Here is a 20,677-nt window from a genome sequence, read left to right as displayed (position 1 = left end):
AGGTGTTTTACGTCCTCCTTGCGCGTTATGTACAAAAATTTCATCGTCGACTCAACTCTTACAAATGTTTTTATTTTATTTTAGAGGAACCTTTGGTTTACATTAAATAATGACTAGCATGCTATCGATTTTGACTTCGGGAAACGTACATAAGAACCATTCTGATGGTTTTTAGAGCAAATTATGTCTCGGATTGAAATTGAAATAATGTGATGAAATGATTGATGAAATTACATGAAATAACAGAAACAGGTTAATTACATGCTCAGTAACTACTTAAGCGTAAAATATAAGTACGTGTAGATTATTAATTGTGAACTACGAATCAAGCAACAAATGAAATCATACAAAATGATTGGTAAAAGGAACCTTCGGTTTAAATTAAACATGATAACTCTAAGCTTTTAACCTTTCCGTCTAAATCGAAGGGTCAAGAATGAAGAAGTTATGTATATTAAATCGCTCGTAAATCCATCAGGACTAGGAACCAAAGGTCTAAAACTATTCTAACATTTAAATTGTTGGCGGTTCTCGACTACGAAGCAGAAGGCCCCAGTTAGGTTTTTTTTTGCATGAAAAGATTGGGCTTTAAAAGGTGACATTTTGCTTAAGATTTTATCAAGGATTTCGTCACGACTCAGGAGCCTCTCGTGGAAGAAAAGTTATTGAGTAACCTTAGATTTGAGAATGGTTCGAAAGAACTTTGAATTTTCAGACGACTCCGACCTAATCTTCCGGTATGGTTTAGTCTATCTCCCAAGCAAATCGCTGAGCATATTTATTTTTGTTATGGATGATGCCATAATTATGAGTAGATTGGTTAGACAAAGCGATACAAGTTCTTTACTTCTAGAGAATGGTTACGTTTACCAAAATGGTTAAAGGATGTAAGAGGTAAATCGTAAAAGAAGGCGGTATAAAAAAGCCAAAACTGGTATCGTTAGTTATTACCGTTTTTGTGGTTAGTAGTAAGTGGTAACTAGTAACCTTTAAAGCCATACCTTTTTTTTATGGTCTAAATGTTAAGTTAAAGCCATACTTTTGATTACTTATCGAATCCATATATTTTGTACAATAGTGGATCAAATCTCTCTCTGTTTTTTTTTTTTTTTTTTTGGCTCCAATCTCTTGTAATGACTAGAAAGGCCATCCAATTTTTTTTGCGTCAAATAGTCCATCCAATTTCAAGTTTCAGTGTTAAACAAAGTTGCCAAAAAAGGGTAATAATTGAGCTGAGAGGATTACAAAGTCAGACAAGATCGGGTTGAGCCCAAAATCCACAATTTTTTTTTTCTTTTCAACATAGCCAACAATTGCAGGCATTTCAAATGTTACAAACGCTAATTTATTTCTAAGCGCGTAACGCTATAAAACGTTTATAATAATTAAACTATAGAAGAAAAAAAAAAACCCTGTTGGCTAAAACCCTCGCTAACAAACAAACAAAAATAAACCCTAAACCCTTCTTGTCTTGTTTGTTCTTCTTCTTCGTCCTGCGCCGCGTTCTCACGGTCTTTCAACTCTCTCCTTTTCAAATTTCGCCTCTTTCGATTCTCCTTTCAGACCAGGCTCTAAACGGTAAGGCTTCTTCTATTCCTTGTCCAAGGTTTCTGTCGATTTTCAGAGTAGCTCGTCTTCGGAGGAAATTAAGCAAAGAGATTGATAATCCTACCTTTTTTTTGGTTCTTGATTCTATCGTAAAGCACGGGTCTTGGAAACTTGATTCTGATTAATTGGGATACATTGTTTCAAAGTCTTAGATTGGGAATTAGATTGCCGACCTAGTTATTGAATCGTTCTCTCGAGTTGATAGAGCTGACCCTTGAAACCCTTTGCAGAACCTTAGTACCTGAGCTGTCAAATGGGTAAGCTTGGGAAGAAAGCTAGGAAATTTGCCAAGAAAAATCTCCAGTCTGTTGAGAAGCGAAACAGGAAGCAGAAGCCCTTTCTCAAACGAAAATTCGCAAAGAGTAAGTTTTTTTTTAATTCCCGTCTTTGTAGGTATTTGCTTACTTGTATTTGTAGTGTTTATCTTCGATTTATCATGCTCGAATCTGAGGGTAGTGGAGAGTTAATGGTTTTTGCAACAGTTTTTGAGATGTTTACGGTTTAGGATCTAGATTATACTTTTGTATTTGATGGGAGCTGAATGTTTTAAAGCAATGTTATTAAATTCTGTGGTTTAGGAGATGGGCGTCGAGAAGTAGAAGATAAAGAGGAGGAGAAGATAGAACAGCCGCAGAAGAAAAGGTAAAAGTACAATCCTGTTACTCGGACAGCTTCTCAGTATTCTGTTTGAGTTTCTTATTTCTAAGTGATATCTGCTTTAATTCCATTTTTTCCACTGAAATTATGCATTTGCGTCACATTAATTTCTTTAATGCTTGATAGCTCAAAAGTTTAGTCGTGCGTTTATTTCGCCTATATGTTTTCAGATGTCTTGAAGAAAATCCTCGGGATATATTCATAGATGCAGTGTTCGACAAGGATGAAGTTAAAGCTCTCGGCGGTGGTGATTCAGATAGTGATGGATATCTGTCTGAGGTATTCGTTAACTTGGTGTTTGTTGGAGTTTCTCTGTGATGGTACTAAGTAGACAAGTACTCACAATATCATTGCTTTCAGGACTCTGGCTTGACAAATGCAGTGGCAAATGGAACAGAAGGTAATGGCTTTACATTATATTGTTTGTCTCTTATGTTCCCTTCAATTCCTTCCTTTACTGTTTGACTCAATTGATATATTTCCAGGTGAAATGAGTGATAATGAGACGACGATGCAGAGCAAGGAAATTCTTTCAGAACTTAAGAAAAAGAAGAGGAAGGTTGCTAGCTTGAATGAAAAGGTAACAGTTACTTGTTTCTTTTGAACTGTTGATGCAATGGCAGTAGTTGTTTACTATGTCAGGTTTTCTTATTATACTCTTCTTGTTTATACAGCAAAATAAAGGTGAAGCTATCGATCATCCCATGCAGTTGGTAGATGAAGCTGAATCAGATATAATGAAGCGTAAAGTACTCTCTGGATCTGTTCTAAGCTCTTGCTGTGACCTGGTTGATGAGGAGCACTCTGTTCAAGCGTTAATCAGTTTGTTAAATTGGTATCGAGCTGCATGTCATTATGGGCAGGAACCATCAGGAATTACTACGCCTGATATATACTATGACATAGAAGACAGCGAGACATTTGCCAAGGTCATTGTGTTTGTGCTCCAAAAGGCTGATCACATTTTCAGGAATATTCTGGGATTATCAGCCTCCAGTAACAAGGAGAAGATTCTGAAGTTGAAGAACAACCCAAAATGGGATAGTTTAAAACCACTGATCAAATCTTTCTTAAGAAGTACCATGCATCTTGTTAATCATGCTGCAGATTTGGAGATAATAGTCTTTGCTCTTACCCAACTTAGAGTCTCTATAGTATTTTTTGCCGCATTTCCAGATTCGCTGAAAAAATTAATCAAGGTACGCTCTATATATACACTGTTTTTATTAAAAGCAAATTTGCATATAGTGGACTAGACTCATTAGCTGATAATAGCTGAAAACATTGTATAATCTTTCGGCTATAAAATCTCACTACTATCTAGAGAGATTCATTGACAATTCCTTATTTACACCTTTAATTTAGTAGGCTTGGGTAAAAGCTTTTACGTAGTTTCCCCCTAACTAGCATTTTCTTTTTCTTTCCAATGTTAGATATGATGTACCTTTCTTTCTAGAGGAAGTCATGTTTTAATTGTGTAAGTTGGTGCAGCTTTCTGTTGACCTGTGGGTAACCGGTGAAGGGGTTCTATCGCAGCAGGCTTTTCTAATCTTGAAAGACATCAGTATGGTTTTTAACTCGGAATGCTTCGACACTTGCTTTATCAACATGTACAAAGCCTTTCTACATGACTGCGATATTCCAAAGGCAGATTCAGATCAATTGCCGTTCCTCAGAGATTCTCTTGTTGAGTTATGCTCTCAAGACATGCAGAAGTCTTATACCAAGGCCTCTGTTTCTATCGCACAACTTGCCAAGTTATTGAAGATGGCTCTCACTACAAAGAATAAGGTGCTTCTTAGTCTTTGCATACTCTTTCTTCTACTTAGAGATTTCTTATTTGTCTTCTTAGCCTCTTTCAATTTTTGTAAGTAGGAAGCTGTTGAGAAGATACAGAGCGGGCACTACACAAACTGTGTTGATCTCTGGGTGAATTTTATCGCCGCCAACATTCAGGATTGTGATCTCCAGCCTTTGCTTTATACTATAGTTCAGGTTATAAATGGAGTTGCTACACTATTTATTGGACCACGGTACCTGCTCCTAAGGGTTAAATGTATTCAATGGCTCAATCATATCTCTCGTACAAGCGGTATATTTGTTCCAATAGCGTCGTTAGTATTGGATATGTTGGAATACAAAACCACAAATGAAGGTGAAAAGCAAGAAAAGAAGCTTGAAGCTGTCTCAGCCGTAAAGGTTAGAAATTTAGCATCGTAAAACGCTCTGTAGTAGAAAGGTCGTACATTGTGCATTTTCAGTTTATATCATTCTTGAGTAAGCTAATAGGTACTTTGTTTTGCAGCTGCCTAAGAATTGGTTAAAGTCGCAAAATTTCCAAGAACAATGTATCTTTTCTGTGATTGAACTCCTTGCTGTGCACTTTGCTCAATGGAGCTTCCACATATCGTTTCCCGAGCTGGCTACTATTCCAGTCATGAGGCTGAAGAAATTTAACGAGAGGAGCACTATGGAAGGCTTGAAGCGGGTGGTTAAACGCTTTATCGAGCAGGTAATTCTTATAAAGATTAGAGCAACCAAACCAAGCATCTACTTTTGTGGAATATCAATAATCTTGGCTTTGAAACATTCTTGTTTCTGAGAAATTTTTTTGTTTTGTTTAGGTAGAGTTGAATATTGAGTTTGTGCAAATGAAGAGAGATGAAGCGGCTTTCTCTCCTAACGATCAACAATCGACAGAAACGTTTCTGCAGCTTGAGAAGCGAAATAAGACTGCTCCGTATACACAATACTATCAAAGCATCATAGACAAAGCGCTTGGAACGAAGGAGAAGAAGTGAGACAAGTGTGGAATAATATTACAATATTTAATTGGGGACTTTGCAACAACAGTAGTCTTTTATCGACCAATGCCTTTGAAGATTTTGTCTCTGTGTTTTTTCTCATTTGTTACTTCGTTTATAATCGACCTCCATTCATAAAAATTATAGCGCTAGATTTGTTTTTTCTCAAAAGCAATGTTTTTTATAGTCTATGTGGTAAAAAGTACTATACGCGTTAATTCAATAGGTCGGATCATTGCGAATATTAAAACTCGAATCCAATTGGTCCGGTCTCTTAAAGGAAATTTTTTTTATACATCTCCTTTCCAAAATCTAGCGCTATAATTTTTATGAATGGAGGTCGATTTGGGAAGCGGATCTATGTAAGATTCCAAATCAATTTGTATATTCCATATAATTTAGTTCACTTAAGAATAGAAAATTTTGTATATTAAATTCAGGTGTTCGAGTAATACCTTTTTTAAAGCTAATTTTACGAATACATAAAATTAGTGTATATCATTTTATGACGAACTAAAAAGTATTATGTTTATGCTTTTATAATATTAATTCACTTTATAGAAAATTATGATGATATAGGTACCTTACTTCCGAGGAAGAACTGAAAAAAAAAAAAACGCAGAGTCTGACGAGATTCTTCTGCAAACTTAAAGCACAATGGTTTCCCAACTCTCGACGAGATAAGATCCACGTCGCATTTATTTCTTGTATTTTTTACTCTTGTTCTAATACCGTTTAATGTTTTTTTTTATATGACACAAAGTAGGAGTCAGTTAGAAGAACATTAACTCGTCAACAATCTTACGAGTAAGAGGCGCCTTAATCAGATAATATTAAAAATTTAAAATAGCCCCAATCATAAATTTCAATACAACATATTATTCGTTGGTATAACATCTATTTCTTACTTTTTGAAGAATAAAAGACAAGTGTTTGTGGAAACAATTTATGTTTTCCGATTCCTCAAAGATTGACTTAAGATTTATGTAAAATTGTTAAATATATGATTCACAGTTAACATTAGCTCAACAATACAATATAGTCTGTAATGTAACACTAAATATGTAATAAAAAATGTTGTTTTATCAAAAAAATAATAAAAAACGTTGTGTATTTCTCTCATATACAAAAAATGTTGCATATATACACATCTTGCCAGTAACATTGGGAAATCAAATTATATTGGGAAAAATTAGAACATCACTAATAAGTTGATTCTCTCTGTTGGATTTGCCACGATGATTACCATATGTTGGTTTCTGTTTTAACTTTCTTAGTTATATATTAATTTAATCAGTTCTGTAACAATGCATGTGATTAATTGATCATCAATGTCAATGAGCTTAATTTGATTTTTATGGAATGTTTATTAAAGAAGTCTAAGGCGACAATGCATTCACAGAACAATAGTGATGGTCCAGTACTCCAGTTGAATCAACTCATATGCATCAAACATTTTAATTCGAGGATCTTGTCGTAAAAAAACGACACAATCAAGATGAAAATATAAAAAAGAACTCTAGCAAATTGCGGAGTTGAAAAATATGGATAACAAAGCAAGCATCGATGTGTGAAAAAGATAAGTTATGTCATGAATCATGTATTTTTATATGTCATGTTATATTAATTTCTACTTTGTTAAAAAAAAATTCCTAAGAAATTAACATAAAATAAACTGGGGAAAAAGCTACTAATGGACATAATATGTTATCCTTATGATGTAATTAATTGATTTTGGGATGAAATTTAAAGCAGTTGGCAGAAGGAGTTGGAGAGGAGGGGAAAAGAGGTATACGAGGAGACAGAGTCAGAGGGTGAGAGAGCCCTAAAGTGTTTTCCAAATGAAGAAAGCTAATAAGAATAGACTATATATATATATATATATATATTCAGAGTAATAATTAAAATCTATTTATCACTCTCACTTTCTCTTTTTTTTTTTTCTTTTTTTTTTGGGATAAATTGTCAGCGAAATTTAAGGGCTACACAAACCTACGAAGTACTATCTTACATTCATTAATTTCGAGAACCAATAGTTCTTTTTTTTTTTTTTCTCTCGGATCGATAGGTTTTGAGCAGTTAATGTGTCATGGCTCCCTTTCTATTCGTATTTTAGAGACGAGCTTCGATCAAATCTCATATTCTCTCTACTATCATCTACATTTGCCGGTAACAAATATTCCAAATTCTACATTTTGACATGGAAAAAATCTTTTTCCCAAAAGAATTTTTGATTAGGTTAATATATGTGTGTTATCCTAAACTTTTCTTTCATCACTTTTATATTGGCTCCTATCACTTTTTATATTTGAAATATACTCAGATACATAAGGTTATGCATGTGGGGTCATTACCACGCGTTTATATTGCAACCAAAACCTATTTTAGCGAGTGCGAGTAATTGGTGCATTCGATTATGGCTATGATTCCAAAAATTCTCAACAAAACAATTACGAAATGTGTGTTAAATCATAATTTTATCATGAATATGTATATAAATCAAATTTAATAATTTATTTTTGTCAAATATAATATTTAATACCATCGTTCCTTAAAGTTTAAAGCAAATTGTATAATAATAGACGTCCACCAACGATTCCAGAGCTGCTTGACTCGCTAAAAGTTAACATATCAAATATATTCAACATATTTTTGGGCACAACAATTTAAATACTTTGAGACTACCCTTAGGTATTAGTTATAGAAAATAAAACGAAAATATTGGTGTACACATTACCGAAAATTATATGAAGAGATGGATGTGACAATTAAGAAAATAAAAAGAAATAAAAAGGGCCCCGTACGAGGAGGAGGATTGGCTCTTTGGCTCCATTTCTCATGTATCCGTACCATTTGGCATATGCAGCCACGTCAATGTCCCATCTCCTCTATCTTCGTGTTTCCTTCTTTTTAATTTTTATTCTCCAACTTGGTACTTCCCATTTTATTATTACGCACGCACTTATTATTTTGCGAGATTTTAAAGTTTTTATTCGAGATCAGGGCAACAATACTAGGGTTTTGTGCCATACCAATCCTCCTTTCTCCCCCATATTTATCTGACACTGTAAATTATAGTATTGACAAGAAATTATCTGGAGTTATTCAATTGTATAGCCAAAAACTCTTATAGGAGTCCATATAACCATGTGTGCACTGAGAATGTAATTAATCTTATAGGCTCAACCAACATGTAGACAAGACAACCATGTATACTTGTTTTGTTATAGCTTTTTGTATCATCATTATAACAGAAACCGAACCATGAGGTCCCTAATGTATAATGACACCGATCATTATGCCACCACATGTGGGGAAGTAAATTTGAACTATTTCTCCAACTACCAATAAGTTGGTATTAACCTAGGCGGTCCACACATTTTCGTAAAATATAAATTGGGATAATTTTTATTTTTTTGTTCATGCCACTAATCTTTATATATATTTATAGCAAATTGATAAACTGCACAATCAAAATTTTCAAGCATAGCACTAAACTCTAATTCGAATTCAGTAAATACTAAAATATGATCTCTCTAATCGATTGAGCTATATTCGATTAGATAAATTACTAAATACTTAAAGCTTTCCCTTATCATCTATACTAACTAAGAGCTGAAATTTATTGCTTCTGAGTTCCGTAGTCTTTTCAATAAGTGGTAACTTTTTGCAACACAAGTCTCCTAAATCGGCAAGTTCCCTAGAAATTGCTTAGGGAGGGTTCGTTGTACAAGCGCGACGCCGAAATAATAGGTCCTTGCAAGCTTTTAGCATAACAGTAAGCCTAATTGCAAGGGATCATACGATCCGATGAAATCGATTGGTTTTAAAAAGAAGCCTACGAGTCAAACTAAAAACATATTTTGTGTATTATATCTTGTGATTTTATCAGAATAATTCAAGTATTTGTAATATACTATTTTCTGATAAATATTAAAAACTGTAAATGGGAAGTGTTTTTGGCCATTCAAAGATAGTAGCAACTACGTACCTAGCTTGAGGTTTACAAGAGGTTGTTTGCGATTAGAGGAGACACTAGATGAAGAAATTGTAGTAGGAGAGGAACTACCTGGACATTAAGAAGTTTATATGCTCGAAGTCTGTTACAGGGTTATATATACAGGCAAACACAACAATATTCATGTATTTCAAATTTTAACTATAGGTATTATACGACACAGATTAAATTTTATGACTAATTTTTGGGTACTTGGTCACCGAATGGATAGCGGAGAGATAAGTCTTTCCTTTCTACATCGGATATGGGATACAAAACTCTAAAATTATTTTTCTTTACATAAAGCACAAGTTCAATTTTTTGGAAACTTCAACATATTGCAATTTAAGTATTGCAACACACGAATCATGACAAACAACTTGTTTAAGCAACTATATATAGCTAATACAAACAATTATGTGTATTAAACTATTATTTTACTAATACAAAGTAGAGTTATATCTTTGGCGTTTGGAATGTTAAGCGTAAGCTAAGTTGTGGGAAGAGAAAAAAAAAAGTTGTGGGAAGAGAACGCCGCTCGTTGAAACCAAATAGCAAAGATGATAACTTAAAAAAAAAAAAAAACCAAAAAACTAAAAAGGCATAAAACATTAGAATGTGAAAACCCCAAAAAGGTTTTCAAAATCGCAATAATTTTAATCTGAAGAAAAGAGAGAAAGAGAGAAGCAGAAAGGGTAAGAGGAGGGACCAAAAGAAAAGAAACGTCTGAGAAAACCCTAAACCCTAAATGGTGACGAAAGGGAAGAGCTGTCAAATGTGTCAATTCCATCGATCCACAAAACTTAATGCTTGTGGACTACGCAACGCATCTCTTCTCTGTCTCTCTATTGTTTTAACACTTCCTCCATTAATCTACTCTCTTCAATTCCTTTCCTTTTTTGTCCCTCAGATTTGCCTATTTAATTAATTGTGGGCACAATGAGGGTTAATGAGCTATGGTATATTTGGTACCTCCGATTATGATGTGTAACTGTTTCGTAATCTCTCTATCTCTCTCTCTCTAAATCTCTGATATGTCAAGAAAATCTCGACCGTAGATTTCTTTCTCTTTCTTCTATTTAAACTCTTTACCCTTTCATACTTACTTCATCCTAAATCTTTTCTCCTTCTTCAGATCTTGATTTTCTCTTTTGCCTTATTAGGTTTAATGTGACGATGAGTTCAGATTTTGAAGTAGTGGCAGTCATTGTTTGCTATTGCATCATCTTCAAGATTCAGAAATCAGATATTTTGATGGGTTCTCTTTTTGAGCCTATCTTCTTTGGTTTGAGAATCTTGATGATGCTGCAGCGGCAATTAAATGGCTTATTTTGATTTAGGGTTTTCATAAAAATTTAATTCTATGGGTTTTTTTACTAGAAATCCAGATCAACCTATATTACATCCGTCCAATTCTATAACTTATGGTGTACCGTGTATCCTGTTGCACAGGTATGCATCTATTATTAATATATTTAATTAAGAATACACATATATATAGTTGTTTTTATATAAATTTTTGGTGCGTATGTGAACAACTTTTTTTGATGAAACGCTGAAGAATGATTTTAACTGATTAATAATGAGCCCTTGTTTAGCTTGATTGTGAAAAAATTCTAAAAGGTATTAGGGTTTTTTTCTACCGAAAAAGTATAGTATATAGTCATTGTGTAGCTCCTTTTTTTTTGTTATTTGCCACGAATTCTAACGAATATTTGAGGAAAGTATAGTATATAGTCATTGTGTAGCTCCTTTTTTTTTGTTATTTGCCACGATTTCTAACGAATATTTGAGGGTTTTGCTTAAATAATGATGTATGTTGTATATTACAGGGTTCGGTTAATTACAGATTTACAGGGTTGGGTTAATTACAGGGTTGCGTCGACAAAAAAAAAAAATATTACAGGGTTGGGTTTGACATAGTGTATGGAGGAAGCATATGTCTGTTGTTTTATGTTCGGTTGCATTTGGTTATGTACCTTCTCTTTGTCTATTGGTTAATCAAAGGACTCACCTTCATGTGAAACCTAACCCTCCTCCTTGTTTTTCGTGTCCATGCTTCTTTTTATATGCTAGATCCTGACTTTCGGATCATGCTCTCTGATATAGTAGATGATGATGAGATATGATGTATTGTATTATACTCACATGCGTGTTCACGTGAGGCAGGATTTCTAAAATTTGTATCTCATTAATGCCCACTCGAACTATATATGATCTAACTCTGGTATGAAAAAGGATTTACTGTATCCATATGTGAACAATCATGCATATAGAACAAATTACTGTCCACAATCTGTGAAGTGGTAAATTAATGTATTAGACTTGGGCAGTTGTTCTTTCCTGCAAGGATTCACTGATGTTTCATACCTTATCTAATACTGACAGATGTCGGTATGTAGTAGGAATTTGAAGAACATGAATACTATTGGAGGGTATGAAAGACAACATTTTATTCATGTAAAACTCTATATATATTTAGACCAGGTAAATGTAACCTAAAACATATGGATAGTTTTGATTTCAAAGATTCTTAGCTTTTATAACATAGATTTAGAGTTTTATTAAATCTAACTTGCTTCCTATCAATTTGATCTCATTAACATAAACGAGTTGGAGACTTAGTTTTACAACACCAATGGCCTTTCTCTCTCTCTCTCTAACATATATACTGTATGTACGTAAAATATGAATGCTCGTAGGAAGATTTGAGTCATGGATTCCTTATTCAATGTTCCAAACAGTTGAGTTTAGTAGTAATATATGCAATATATACTTAAGGGAACAATTGGGGCTAGGAAGCCTAATAATGTATATCAAATTTTACTGGGAAATAAAGTAATTAGATAGAGATCAAATTCAGATAGACTATGTAACTTATAATTTTGCTTAACCACATTTGTGTTTGACCAAAACTTTAATCGTTTCTCCAGCATATATATGAGTATCAAGATGTTTGCAAATTATTATGGTCGAATGTAATTTTTCTGAAATTTGAGCATGCAATTGTAGGTTAAACTGTCTATCGCGGTTTCGTATAATGTGATCAAATTATGAGCTGAGCTGGCAACCATCGACCATTGATTGTTGTGGTTTTTGTCCATTATGCTTTGTGATGAGTATATTAGTCATTTGTAGGATTTTGATATTTTCTAATTTAAATGATGATTTAATTGAGGTGGGAAAAAGAAAAACTGAAAAACTTATTACAAAATCTGGTAGATGGTTAAATTTGGCAATTTATTGGTTTTATTGGTCAATTCACTAGACGCTTTGTTGATGCATCTCTTCAGTCAAGATAACGTTGAGCAGTTAAGGCCTTTTCTAACTTCTGGCCTTTAATCTTGGGCCTCAGAAATGGGTTTCCAATGTATGTACACCAGCTTTCTTCATAACACTCGGTCCTAAGAAACTTGACACTTTTGCTTATCAAAATATATTTTTAGTATCATTTCGAATCTCTATTCTAATATGAAAATGGATACGTAACATTTATTACAGTTTTCTTCTTATATTTATACTTACAGAACCGAAATTCATAACCCCCCCCCCCCTTATACTTACATTTTTTACATTTTTTACAGTTTTCTTCTTATATTTATACTTACAGAACCGAAATTCATTACCCCCTTATACTTACATTTTTTACAGTTTTCTTCTTCTCCAACGAAATTTTCATTTGAATATTTTCTTCCTAAACTAGAATTCAAGTTTTTTTTTTCATTTATTGGCGTTTGGTATCTCCGGTAGTTTTTTTTTACAAGGGTTCGTTCATCTCATGTAGTTTTTGTCTTCCTTTTTCGTAATAGGACGATAATAACAAGGATAAAACTATAAAAGGGACAAAATGAAATGCTTAGTTTTGAAAACTAAGATTCTTGTATGAGTTGCATTCAATCATAGGTTGATATAGTGACTTAAATTGGACACTCATATGCATATTAGTTTCATTTAATGGTTAGAAAAGTATATATATATATTAAGATTTTTGTATTACTGTTATTGGTGATTGTGATCCTAATCACAATGATTAGAACAAGATTTGGTGTTTGACTAAGATTGATTTTGTTAGATATGTCTTTGCTTTCATTTTCAGTGCGACTGTAAAGCGATTGAGATTTTATATACAAGAATTGTTTGAAATTGTTTCTACTGAATTAAAACCAAATTCATTTTGTTTTCTTCACTTCCAAAATATTTATTCAGTATACTAGTTTTGGACTTTTTTTTTTCCTTTCACATCCCATTAGTGAGTCGTACACGGAGAGACAACAACGATATACATGCAGAAATAAAGACGCAATATATTCGTATGGGCCGGGTATTTTGTTTTCGAGTGAGTATGACTGTTGTTGGTGGAATAATTTAATTGTACTGAGAAAGCAAGAAACAGTTACAGATGCAGAGAAAAGGTCCGTAAATTAGATTTGCTTTGATGCATTAAGATCTCTTTTTCCGTTCAAGCTTTTCCTATTTCCTGACTTCTGTACCCGTTTTTCAGTACTTAATCCAACTTTGTAGAATTTTCTGTAAAAATAACGTATTAATTATGTTTATCTAAATTTTCTTAAAGTTTATTTGGAGATATATTAATAATCTTTACAATATATTTATGAGTATGTTTTTTTAATTCTGTTAATAATATGTTAAAACTGAATTTTGATTTGATTTTGTTCGATAACACCATATACCAATTCTTTTGGAGAAATAACTCAGTGTCACTCAGTAGTCAGTCTATCTTTCTAAGAAAAGAAAAAAAAAACTTGGTAGATGCAATAACAACAGATTATGGGCGCAAATGTTTTGTATAAAACAAGTTGCATATGCCATGATTGGTTTGCTATGATACCGTACGCAAATACGATAACGTAGTGGAGCCTTATCATAAATTCCCATTTTTGTTGTTATTGAATTAAATATGAAATAATATGAAATTTCTTCTTCCAAAAAATATTTTTTACAATGATTACCACTTTAAATTTTGATCTAATTATTAAGATTTACATAATACTGAAAAGAGATACAGAAAAAAAAAAGAATTTGCCACTATATACTTCGTATCTTGTGGCAAACTACATGGTTACACTTTTCTTGTATGCTGCGTCTTTAGATGAGAGAGCTGATGCGGTTTCTAATGGTTTTGTACAATGAGCTTTAATTACGAGTCGAACTATTGGTGATGATTGATAGATCTCCATGCCGTCGAGCATCCCTTTCTTTTATTTTTCTTTCGTTCATTGAAAATAATTAACTTATTTATTTTCTTTCTGGCAAATTATTTATTTCTATTTTACCAAAAAAAGTATTTATTTATGTACTCTCTTTTGTAATATATTATAGTGTAGAGAAATATTTTTTTTTTCATAAGTTAAAGATCTATTGAATAAAGGAAAAAGAAAAAAAAAGAAGAAAATTGTTTTTTTTTTTTTTGTTATTTCTCGTCAAGCCGCTATTGTGTTCAAAAAGATATTTATTTGTAACACCATTATAAATGCGTTAGTATACCTTAAACTGTCCTCCAAACCTCTTATACTCTCTCTTTAACTTTGCTGAATCTCTCTGATCCCAGATTCCCCAAATCCATCAATCCAAACAAAAATCAAACGATAAGAATCTTTTTTTTTTTAAGAAAACAACAACCAACAACAAGAATCTTCCGAGGCAAGATCAAGAATCTCAGGATCTTGAGGAAAATGACTAGATCAGGAAACTCATCATCGCAGTTTCAGCTGAGCGAGAGATGGAAGCTGTCTTCGAAAAAGGAAAGCTTCGGAGGCGAGGAAGGCGCGTCCAAGACCACGCGCTCGTCGAGACAGAAGAAACAGGGGAAAAACGGTTTCACGAGAAAGTGTGGGAGACTGGTGAGAGAACAAAGAGCTCGCTTTTACATCATGAGGAGATGCGTCGTCATGCTTATTTGTTGGACTGATAATCATAATAATAATGATAATAGCTACTCCGACCACTCCTAAATTCAAACATCAGAATCTTCTTCTTCTTGACTCTGTTTTAGTTTCTGGTAATATAGATATAGAGATACAACTGTACATAAAGGATTCTACGCTTTTAGTTGTAGACTTGTCGTTTTGATTCGTATGTTAGTGTTTCTCTTTTGTTCATCAGTTTCAGTTTATGCACTTGAACAGTAGAGAATGAACGTACGTAATTAAGCAGTTAGTATAATTATAAAATTAGTAAATTGTGTTCGTTTTAGCTCTCCCATTTAATTTTATAGTTTACTAATTGCTAGAACGTGCTTCGAACATATCGTAGTTATCACTAGACTGAATAACGTGTTAGCTAGAGCTTAAATGTGTTATAAATAAAAGGAATATTGTAATGGGTTAAATACTCAAATGTGATTAGTATTTTCGAACATCATCGAAGTCAAAGGACAATAGTATGGTGCGTTGGTGACTTTCAAAATGTTCTGAAAAAAAAAATTAATACTGAGTTGTTACTAGAGTGGATTGAACGTGCCAAATATAAAAGATTATCTAGTTAAACTTTTTAAGTAATAATCTTTATTTTATTTTTGTTGCCAAAACTAAAGTTTACCAAAAGGATAGAGAAAGCATACATAATTGTAAATATGAAAATAATTATTTTATGCAATGGATTCTGCACTGTGAGTTAGTCCACGACTTCATGAAATAGCTACCACTAGAATACTATAAGAAGAAATACTACAACGAGAGCAAACATTCAGTTTATAAACCCCACTACGTATTTGGTCCCGGAACATCCATTCTTTTTAATATTAAAAGAAAAAAAAATCTTCCCTTCTTCTTAAGAATTATGACCACATTAATCATATAGTTCATACTAGCTCAAATATATAAGAATATTTGTTTCCTATAGTGCTTTGGGCTTAGGGAATTGAAAAAAAAAAAAAAACAGAGGTTAGGCTAGAGAGATGGAGGGTCTTTAAAAAAGAAAGTCACTACTGCTACTCATTGTCATTGAGCTACTGCTGAAGAAGTGATAAACTGATAGTGATTATATTTTTTAAAAATATATATATGCTAGTAATACACTAATACTCATACTAGTGCAAGGCTAATACAGCATTCAATGATTTATTTCCCAATGGCCAATAATATTGGAATTCCACTTGAGAGGTTAAGACACGATTCAGACCCTCTCAATGATTGTTTTTTTTTTTTTTTTTTCTTAATTTGTTTATTACCATCATAATTGTTTTTTGAAAAGGTCCACACCAAGATCCATAATCTCTTCGAACCAGAAATCAAAGCATGTTTTAATTTTATTTTTTCCACCGATGTTTAAATGCAGAGCCTGTCCAATTCTCCTTTTGAGATGATCAGATAGTATGTCGGATTAACTACTGAAATCGGATGAAAATATAAATTTTATCATTATCAGTTTAACAATGATGGAGCGGAATAATAATATATGGGGTGTTCCCAATTTCACCATAATCTTTACAGATTTACTCACATCAGTTTATATGTATTATTCATGTATATACGGTATGTAAGTTTGGAATCAATCAAATTTGATTTAAGAAACCAGGCTAATGATTTAGAGCATCATAAGTTTTTATTTGTAATTTCTGTTAGCTCACTCTACTAAATTATGTTGTAATTTCATATACATATACCGTTCCAAAGATTCATGAAAAAAAAAAGTGGTTATATTACCTTAACGTTAAACCATGAAACTAAAGAGTTCGATCTTATGTTTTAGTCAGTGATGATTAATATCTACAAATTTATGAATTATGCATAGAGGCTAGAGCTTTCTTTGTATAAAATTGCCTGCTTTTGTTTAACACAGAGATTTGAATGGGCCCGATTTGATTGTTTTATTGAAAATTGCAATGTATATGGATGATGTATGATCATTGCAACGTTTATCGATAACACTTTTTCCTAATTGTGCATATAGATATATGAGTAATGGCCGGTGGTAAAAAACAAATATATAAAATAAGTATAAATTTAAATTTCATTATAGAGAGACAAATGAAAATAATTTTTGATTAGTTGCTGATTTGACGATTTTCGGGGGTATGTTTGAAATTTAGGCTTTATCAATCATCCCTACAAATCCAAAGGGATCTTTGTTAAATGATTATAAAATGTTGATTATTCATTAGCATGCTTGATTTGGAATTGGTGTATCCTCTATTAGACAACACGCGGACAATATTCTGTTTTGACTTCAACTGTTGTTTTCACTTTGTGAAATCTTTTGTACTTTAGATTGCTCGTAATTATTGGGGACTACAAATTTATAATTATACTTTTCTTCCTTATTAAAGAGTGAAGATGAGACTTAATTTTCTCCTAAAGACAAAAAAAGTGAAACTTTTGATGAATGTGTAGAGTGAAAAAAATAGCGGAATCAAAACGTTCACTCATCTATCACCTATTTATTTACATCTGCATGGGCTTGGGTCTAGTGTCCCACTCTTGAAAACATGATGGGCCTAATGGGCCACCGAATATGAATTCGCCACGAGACGCAGAGAACAACACGTGACGTCAAAGCATCGGGATTAGAGAAGAAGCGATTCCAGCAAAACTCGAGACTCATTTTTGGACAGTCTATGGCCACCGATCTCTTTCCGGTTACAACTTCGCCGCTTCTCAGTCGCTTCTTCCATTTTCGTATCGTATCGGAGACTATTCATCTTTCCTGGAATCGGGTGAGTTCGATAATCTTGAGCAAGAATGTTTTGCTTGTTCCGTTAAATTTAAGCTAACTCTAATTTTTGTTGTTCTGGTTAGATGATAAGTTCATCATGTTAAACTAAAATCTCTAGAAGTTTGATTGTAGATTCTATTGGCCGCCTCTTAATTCTGAATAATTGAATTCAACCATGTGTGTATCTGTGGAAGTGTGGAACTATCCAATTGTTCTCTTTTATCTTAAGTTGGCTGATTCTGAGCGAAGAAGAGTATTTCGGAGTAATAGTGAGAAGTTCACACAAATTTCCCAAGATATGTAACCATTTGTGTGTATCTATGTGCAAGCTTTTAATTTTGAGGGATTTGATATCCAGAGTTTATCTGCTCTTATCTGATGTATTTGAGTAAGTTTTGTGTGTAATATGTTTGTGGATACTGGAATGTATAAAATACGTGTTTTCATAAACACTTATTGTAATATCTATTAGACGTTTGTCTTGGTGAAATAGGTTTTTGTTTTGAACCGTTGAAGCGATGGGGGATGTGATTGATTTGAGTGGAGATGGTGGCGTCTTGAAAGAGATTGTGAGGAGAGCCAAACCTGATGCTATATCACCCTCCGATGATTTTCCTGTTGTCGATGGTATTGTTTCCAAGAATTAGTAGTGGTTTGTGTGAGATTTTAGTCTTCATATGTTGATGAAGGACCATACTTATATTTGATGATCTTTAGTTCACTATGAGGGTATATTGGCTGAGGATGAGAAAGTCTTCGACACTACACGCGAAGACAATCTGGTTTTCTCCTTTGAGTTAGGATCAGGCAGTGTTATCCGGTCATGGGACATTGCACTTAAAACAATGAAGGTTCTCTAGTTTCACTCTTTTTCTTCCATTTTGTCAATATGAGCTACTCAGTTGTAGGAAAACTAATTGGCCAATCTTTTTTTTCAGGTTGGAGAAGTTGCAAAGATCACATGTAAGCCAGAATATGCTTACGGAAGTGCAGGATCTCCTCCTGACATCCCACCTGAGTATGTTATGTTCCACTTCTTGCATCTCATTCACCAAGATCAGAGAAGTTCCTGTTTTGAGTAGCACCCATTTTATTTTGGTTATTGATATGTTTGATAATTGCAGTGCAACTTTGATTTTCGAAGTGGAATTGGTTGCTTGTAGACCGAGGAAAGGTGCCAGTGTTGGAAGTGCTTCTGAGGACAGAGCCAGGCTAGAGTAAGCATTATAACACCATTTTGGATCTCACTAACTTTTGATCTCTTCTCCACAGGCGTATATAAAAACCCTTTTGCTTATGATTATGGTTATCGTTGCAGAGATCTGAAGAAGCAGAGAGAGATTGCTGCAGCTGCCAAAGAGGATGATAAGAAAAAGAGAGAAGAAGCAAAAGCTGCTGCAGCTGCTAGGATTCAAGCTAAGCTAGACGCTAAGAAAGGTCAAGGCAAAGGAAAAGGCAAAGGCAAGTCTAAATAAGTCACAAAGGAAGAGACCAAAGTGTAAAACTCTTATATACTATTTCATGATTTAGCTGGACTCTAGTCAAACGGTTAAAACTCATCATCATTATCAACCAACATGATCTGTTTGGGGTCTAATTCTGCTAATTTCAATTCAGACACACATTAATAACATAACAAGTGTCAGAAAACCAAACTTTCAAACCATGTCGGAAGTATCACTAGTAAGATAGGCGTTGGTGAGACATAGCATGAACTCATGAGATAAAGATACGATTGTATATCACTCAGTGCATTGTGGTAATCATCACTCAATGCATTGTTACCACGTAGTTCAGAGAATTGGTCCACCCAATCCCAGTGTAAGGATTTTAGGTAGATTTTAGTGGTAGACTGTAGTCATCGTCATAGAAAATAGAGAGTAGTTCAGATTTTGACACTTATAATTTAGTTTTACCAATTTGATAAAATAATTAAAGAGACCCTTGATTAAAATTTTATTTTTTTTAATATCGATTCAAAAAAGAAAAAATATTATTGAAAAACAGAAATGTAATATAATCAAATAAATATATGAGAATTAATTCAGCTTAATATTTTTGTTAAATAAAACAAACACATACAAGGATAACTAAATTATTTACTTTGTTATATTCGTAGCACAATATTTACTAATTAATAAACAAAATTAAAAAACCTCAGAGTAGAAGATCCATGTACTAATTTTTTGGGCGACTATTGGAGGAGCGATCGTGTTTGGGCAGATTGGATTAGACATAGACATGAGCATGGACAAGACTTCTTTTCACCCATCTGTTTTGAAATCAGTGGCTTATTTGCTATTTATTAAGGTGGATTCATGTGCTCGAAGATAACACACAAATCAAAAGATCATTGAATATCTCAGTCGTTTTGCAGGAGTTTTCAGTATCATTTTTTTCTTGCGATTAATTTCGGTAGAATTCATCATCTGGATTATTATTAGGATTGTTTGTTTTCTTCACCCTTGAATTTTTGATGATGTTGAGGTTCCTTTGCAAGAAATGGAGGACTTCTCCTTACCATAAGATCTCGCCGACCAAATCAAGATCTTCACTCTTGCATTAGCTTTCTTTCATCGCCGAATTCATTTAAGTTTTAGATGTATGAATAAATCTAATTGATAATTTTTTTTGTTATTTTCTTTTTTTAAATAACCTGCACACTTGTTGAATATTTAGGTTTATATTGTTTTGTATATTAAATGAAAATTCCTTGTTTGATATGAAATAATACAAAAAATTAACTGAAATTGAATTGTTTTCAATGTTAGTGATCCTGAAAATCACGTGTTTTTTTGTATTAAATTTTCCTTGTTTGATATGAAAATAATACAAAAAATTAACTGAACTTGAATTGTTTTCAATGTCAGTGATCCTGAAAATCACGTGTTTCTTTTTGTACTAAATTGGAAAGTGGGTAATAATTAGGTCTAACCAG

The 20,677-nt window shown here is 33.1% G+C and overlaps 2 protein-coding genes across 3 annotated transcripts; both read left to right on the top strand.

The window, feature by feature from the left end:
* Positions 1-1,444: 1,444 nt before the first annotated feature.
* On the top strand, positions 1,445-5,198 carry LOC18020736 (nucleolar complex protein 2 homolog). Its single transcript, XM_006403389.2, has 11 exons — positions 1,445-1,578; positions 1,839-1,970; positions 2,187-2,250; positions 2,436-2,544; positions 2,626-2,665; positions 2,751-2,845; positions 2,940-3,464; positions 3,757-4,056; positions 4,141-4,464; positions 4,571-4,777; positions 4,890-5,198. Exons 2-11 carry the CDS (start codon positions 1,862-1,864, stop codon positions 5,064-5,066), a joined length of 1,950 nt encoding a protein of 649 aa, XP_006403452.2. The 5' UTR covers positions 1,445-1,578; positions 1,839-1,861; the 3' UTR covers positions 5,067-5,198.
* A 12,371-nt stretch (positions 5,199-17,569) lies between these two features.
* LOC18020734 (peptidyl-prolyl cis-trans isomerase FKBP20-1) lies at positions 17,570-19,345 on the top strand. 2 transcript variants are annotated; one of them, XM_006403387.2, is made up of 6 exons: positions 17,570-17,740; positions 18,233-18,366; positions 18,457-18,590; positions 18,678-18,757; positions 18,864-18,956; positions 19,058-19,345. In XM_006403387.2, the coding sequence occupies exons 2-6, from the start codon at positions 18,258-18,260 to the stop codon at positions 19,212-19,214; spliced, it is 573 nt and encodes a 190-aa protein (XP_006403450.1). In that variant the 5' UTR covers positions 17,570-17,740; positions 18,233-18,257; the 3' UTR covers positions 19,215-19,345. The 2 variants fall into 2 exon arrangements, with proteins under 2 accessions (XP_006403450.1, XP_024013631.1); XM_024157863.1 differs by having other exon boundaries at positions 17,601-17,740; positions 18,212-18,366.
* Positions 19,346-20,677: the final 1,332 nt, after the last annotated feature.

This window comes from Eutrema salsugineum, unplaced genomic scaffold (assembly GCF_000478725.1).
Source record: "Eutrema salsugineum unplaced genomic scaffold, Eutsalg1_0 scaffold_16, whole genome shotgun sequence".
Lineage (NCBI taxonomy): Eukaryota > Viridiplantae > Streptophyta > Magnoliopsida > Brassicales > Brassicaceae > Eutrema > Eutrema salsugineum.
This window is presented reverse-complemented; position numbering and strand designations above follow the sequence as displayed.

Bases quoted from the DNA above. Each gene is read 5' to 3' on its own strand.
- LOC18020736 (XM_006403389.2), top strand. From the start codon at position 1,862: ATGGGTAAGCTTGGGAAGAAAGCTAGGAAATTTGCCAAGAAAAATCTC. The intron at 4,465-4,570 runs GTTAGAAATTTA...TTTGTTTTGCAG, and splicing joins AAGCTGTCTCAGCCGTAAAG to CTGCCTAAGAATTGGTTAAA. The intron at 4,778-4,889 runs GTAATTCTTATA...TGTTTTGTTTAG, and splicing joins TTAAACGCTTTATCGAGCAG to GTAGAGTTGAATATTGAGTT.
- LOC18020734 (XM_006403387.2), top strand. From the start codon at position 18,258: ATGGGGGATGTGATTGATTTGAGTGGAGATGGTGGCGTCTTGAAAGAG. The intron at 18,591-18,677 runs GTTCTCTAGTTT...CTTTTTTTTCAG, and splicing joins TTGCACTTAAAACAATGAAG to GTTGGAGAAGTTGCAAAGAT. The intron at 18,758-18,863 runs GTATGTTATGTT...TGATAATTGCAG, and splicing joins CCTCCTGACATCCCACCTGA to TGCAACTTTGATTTTCGAAG.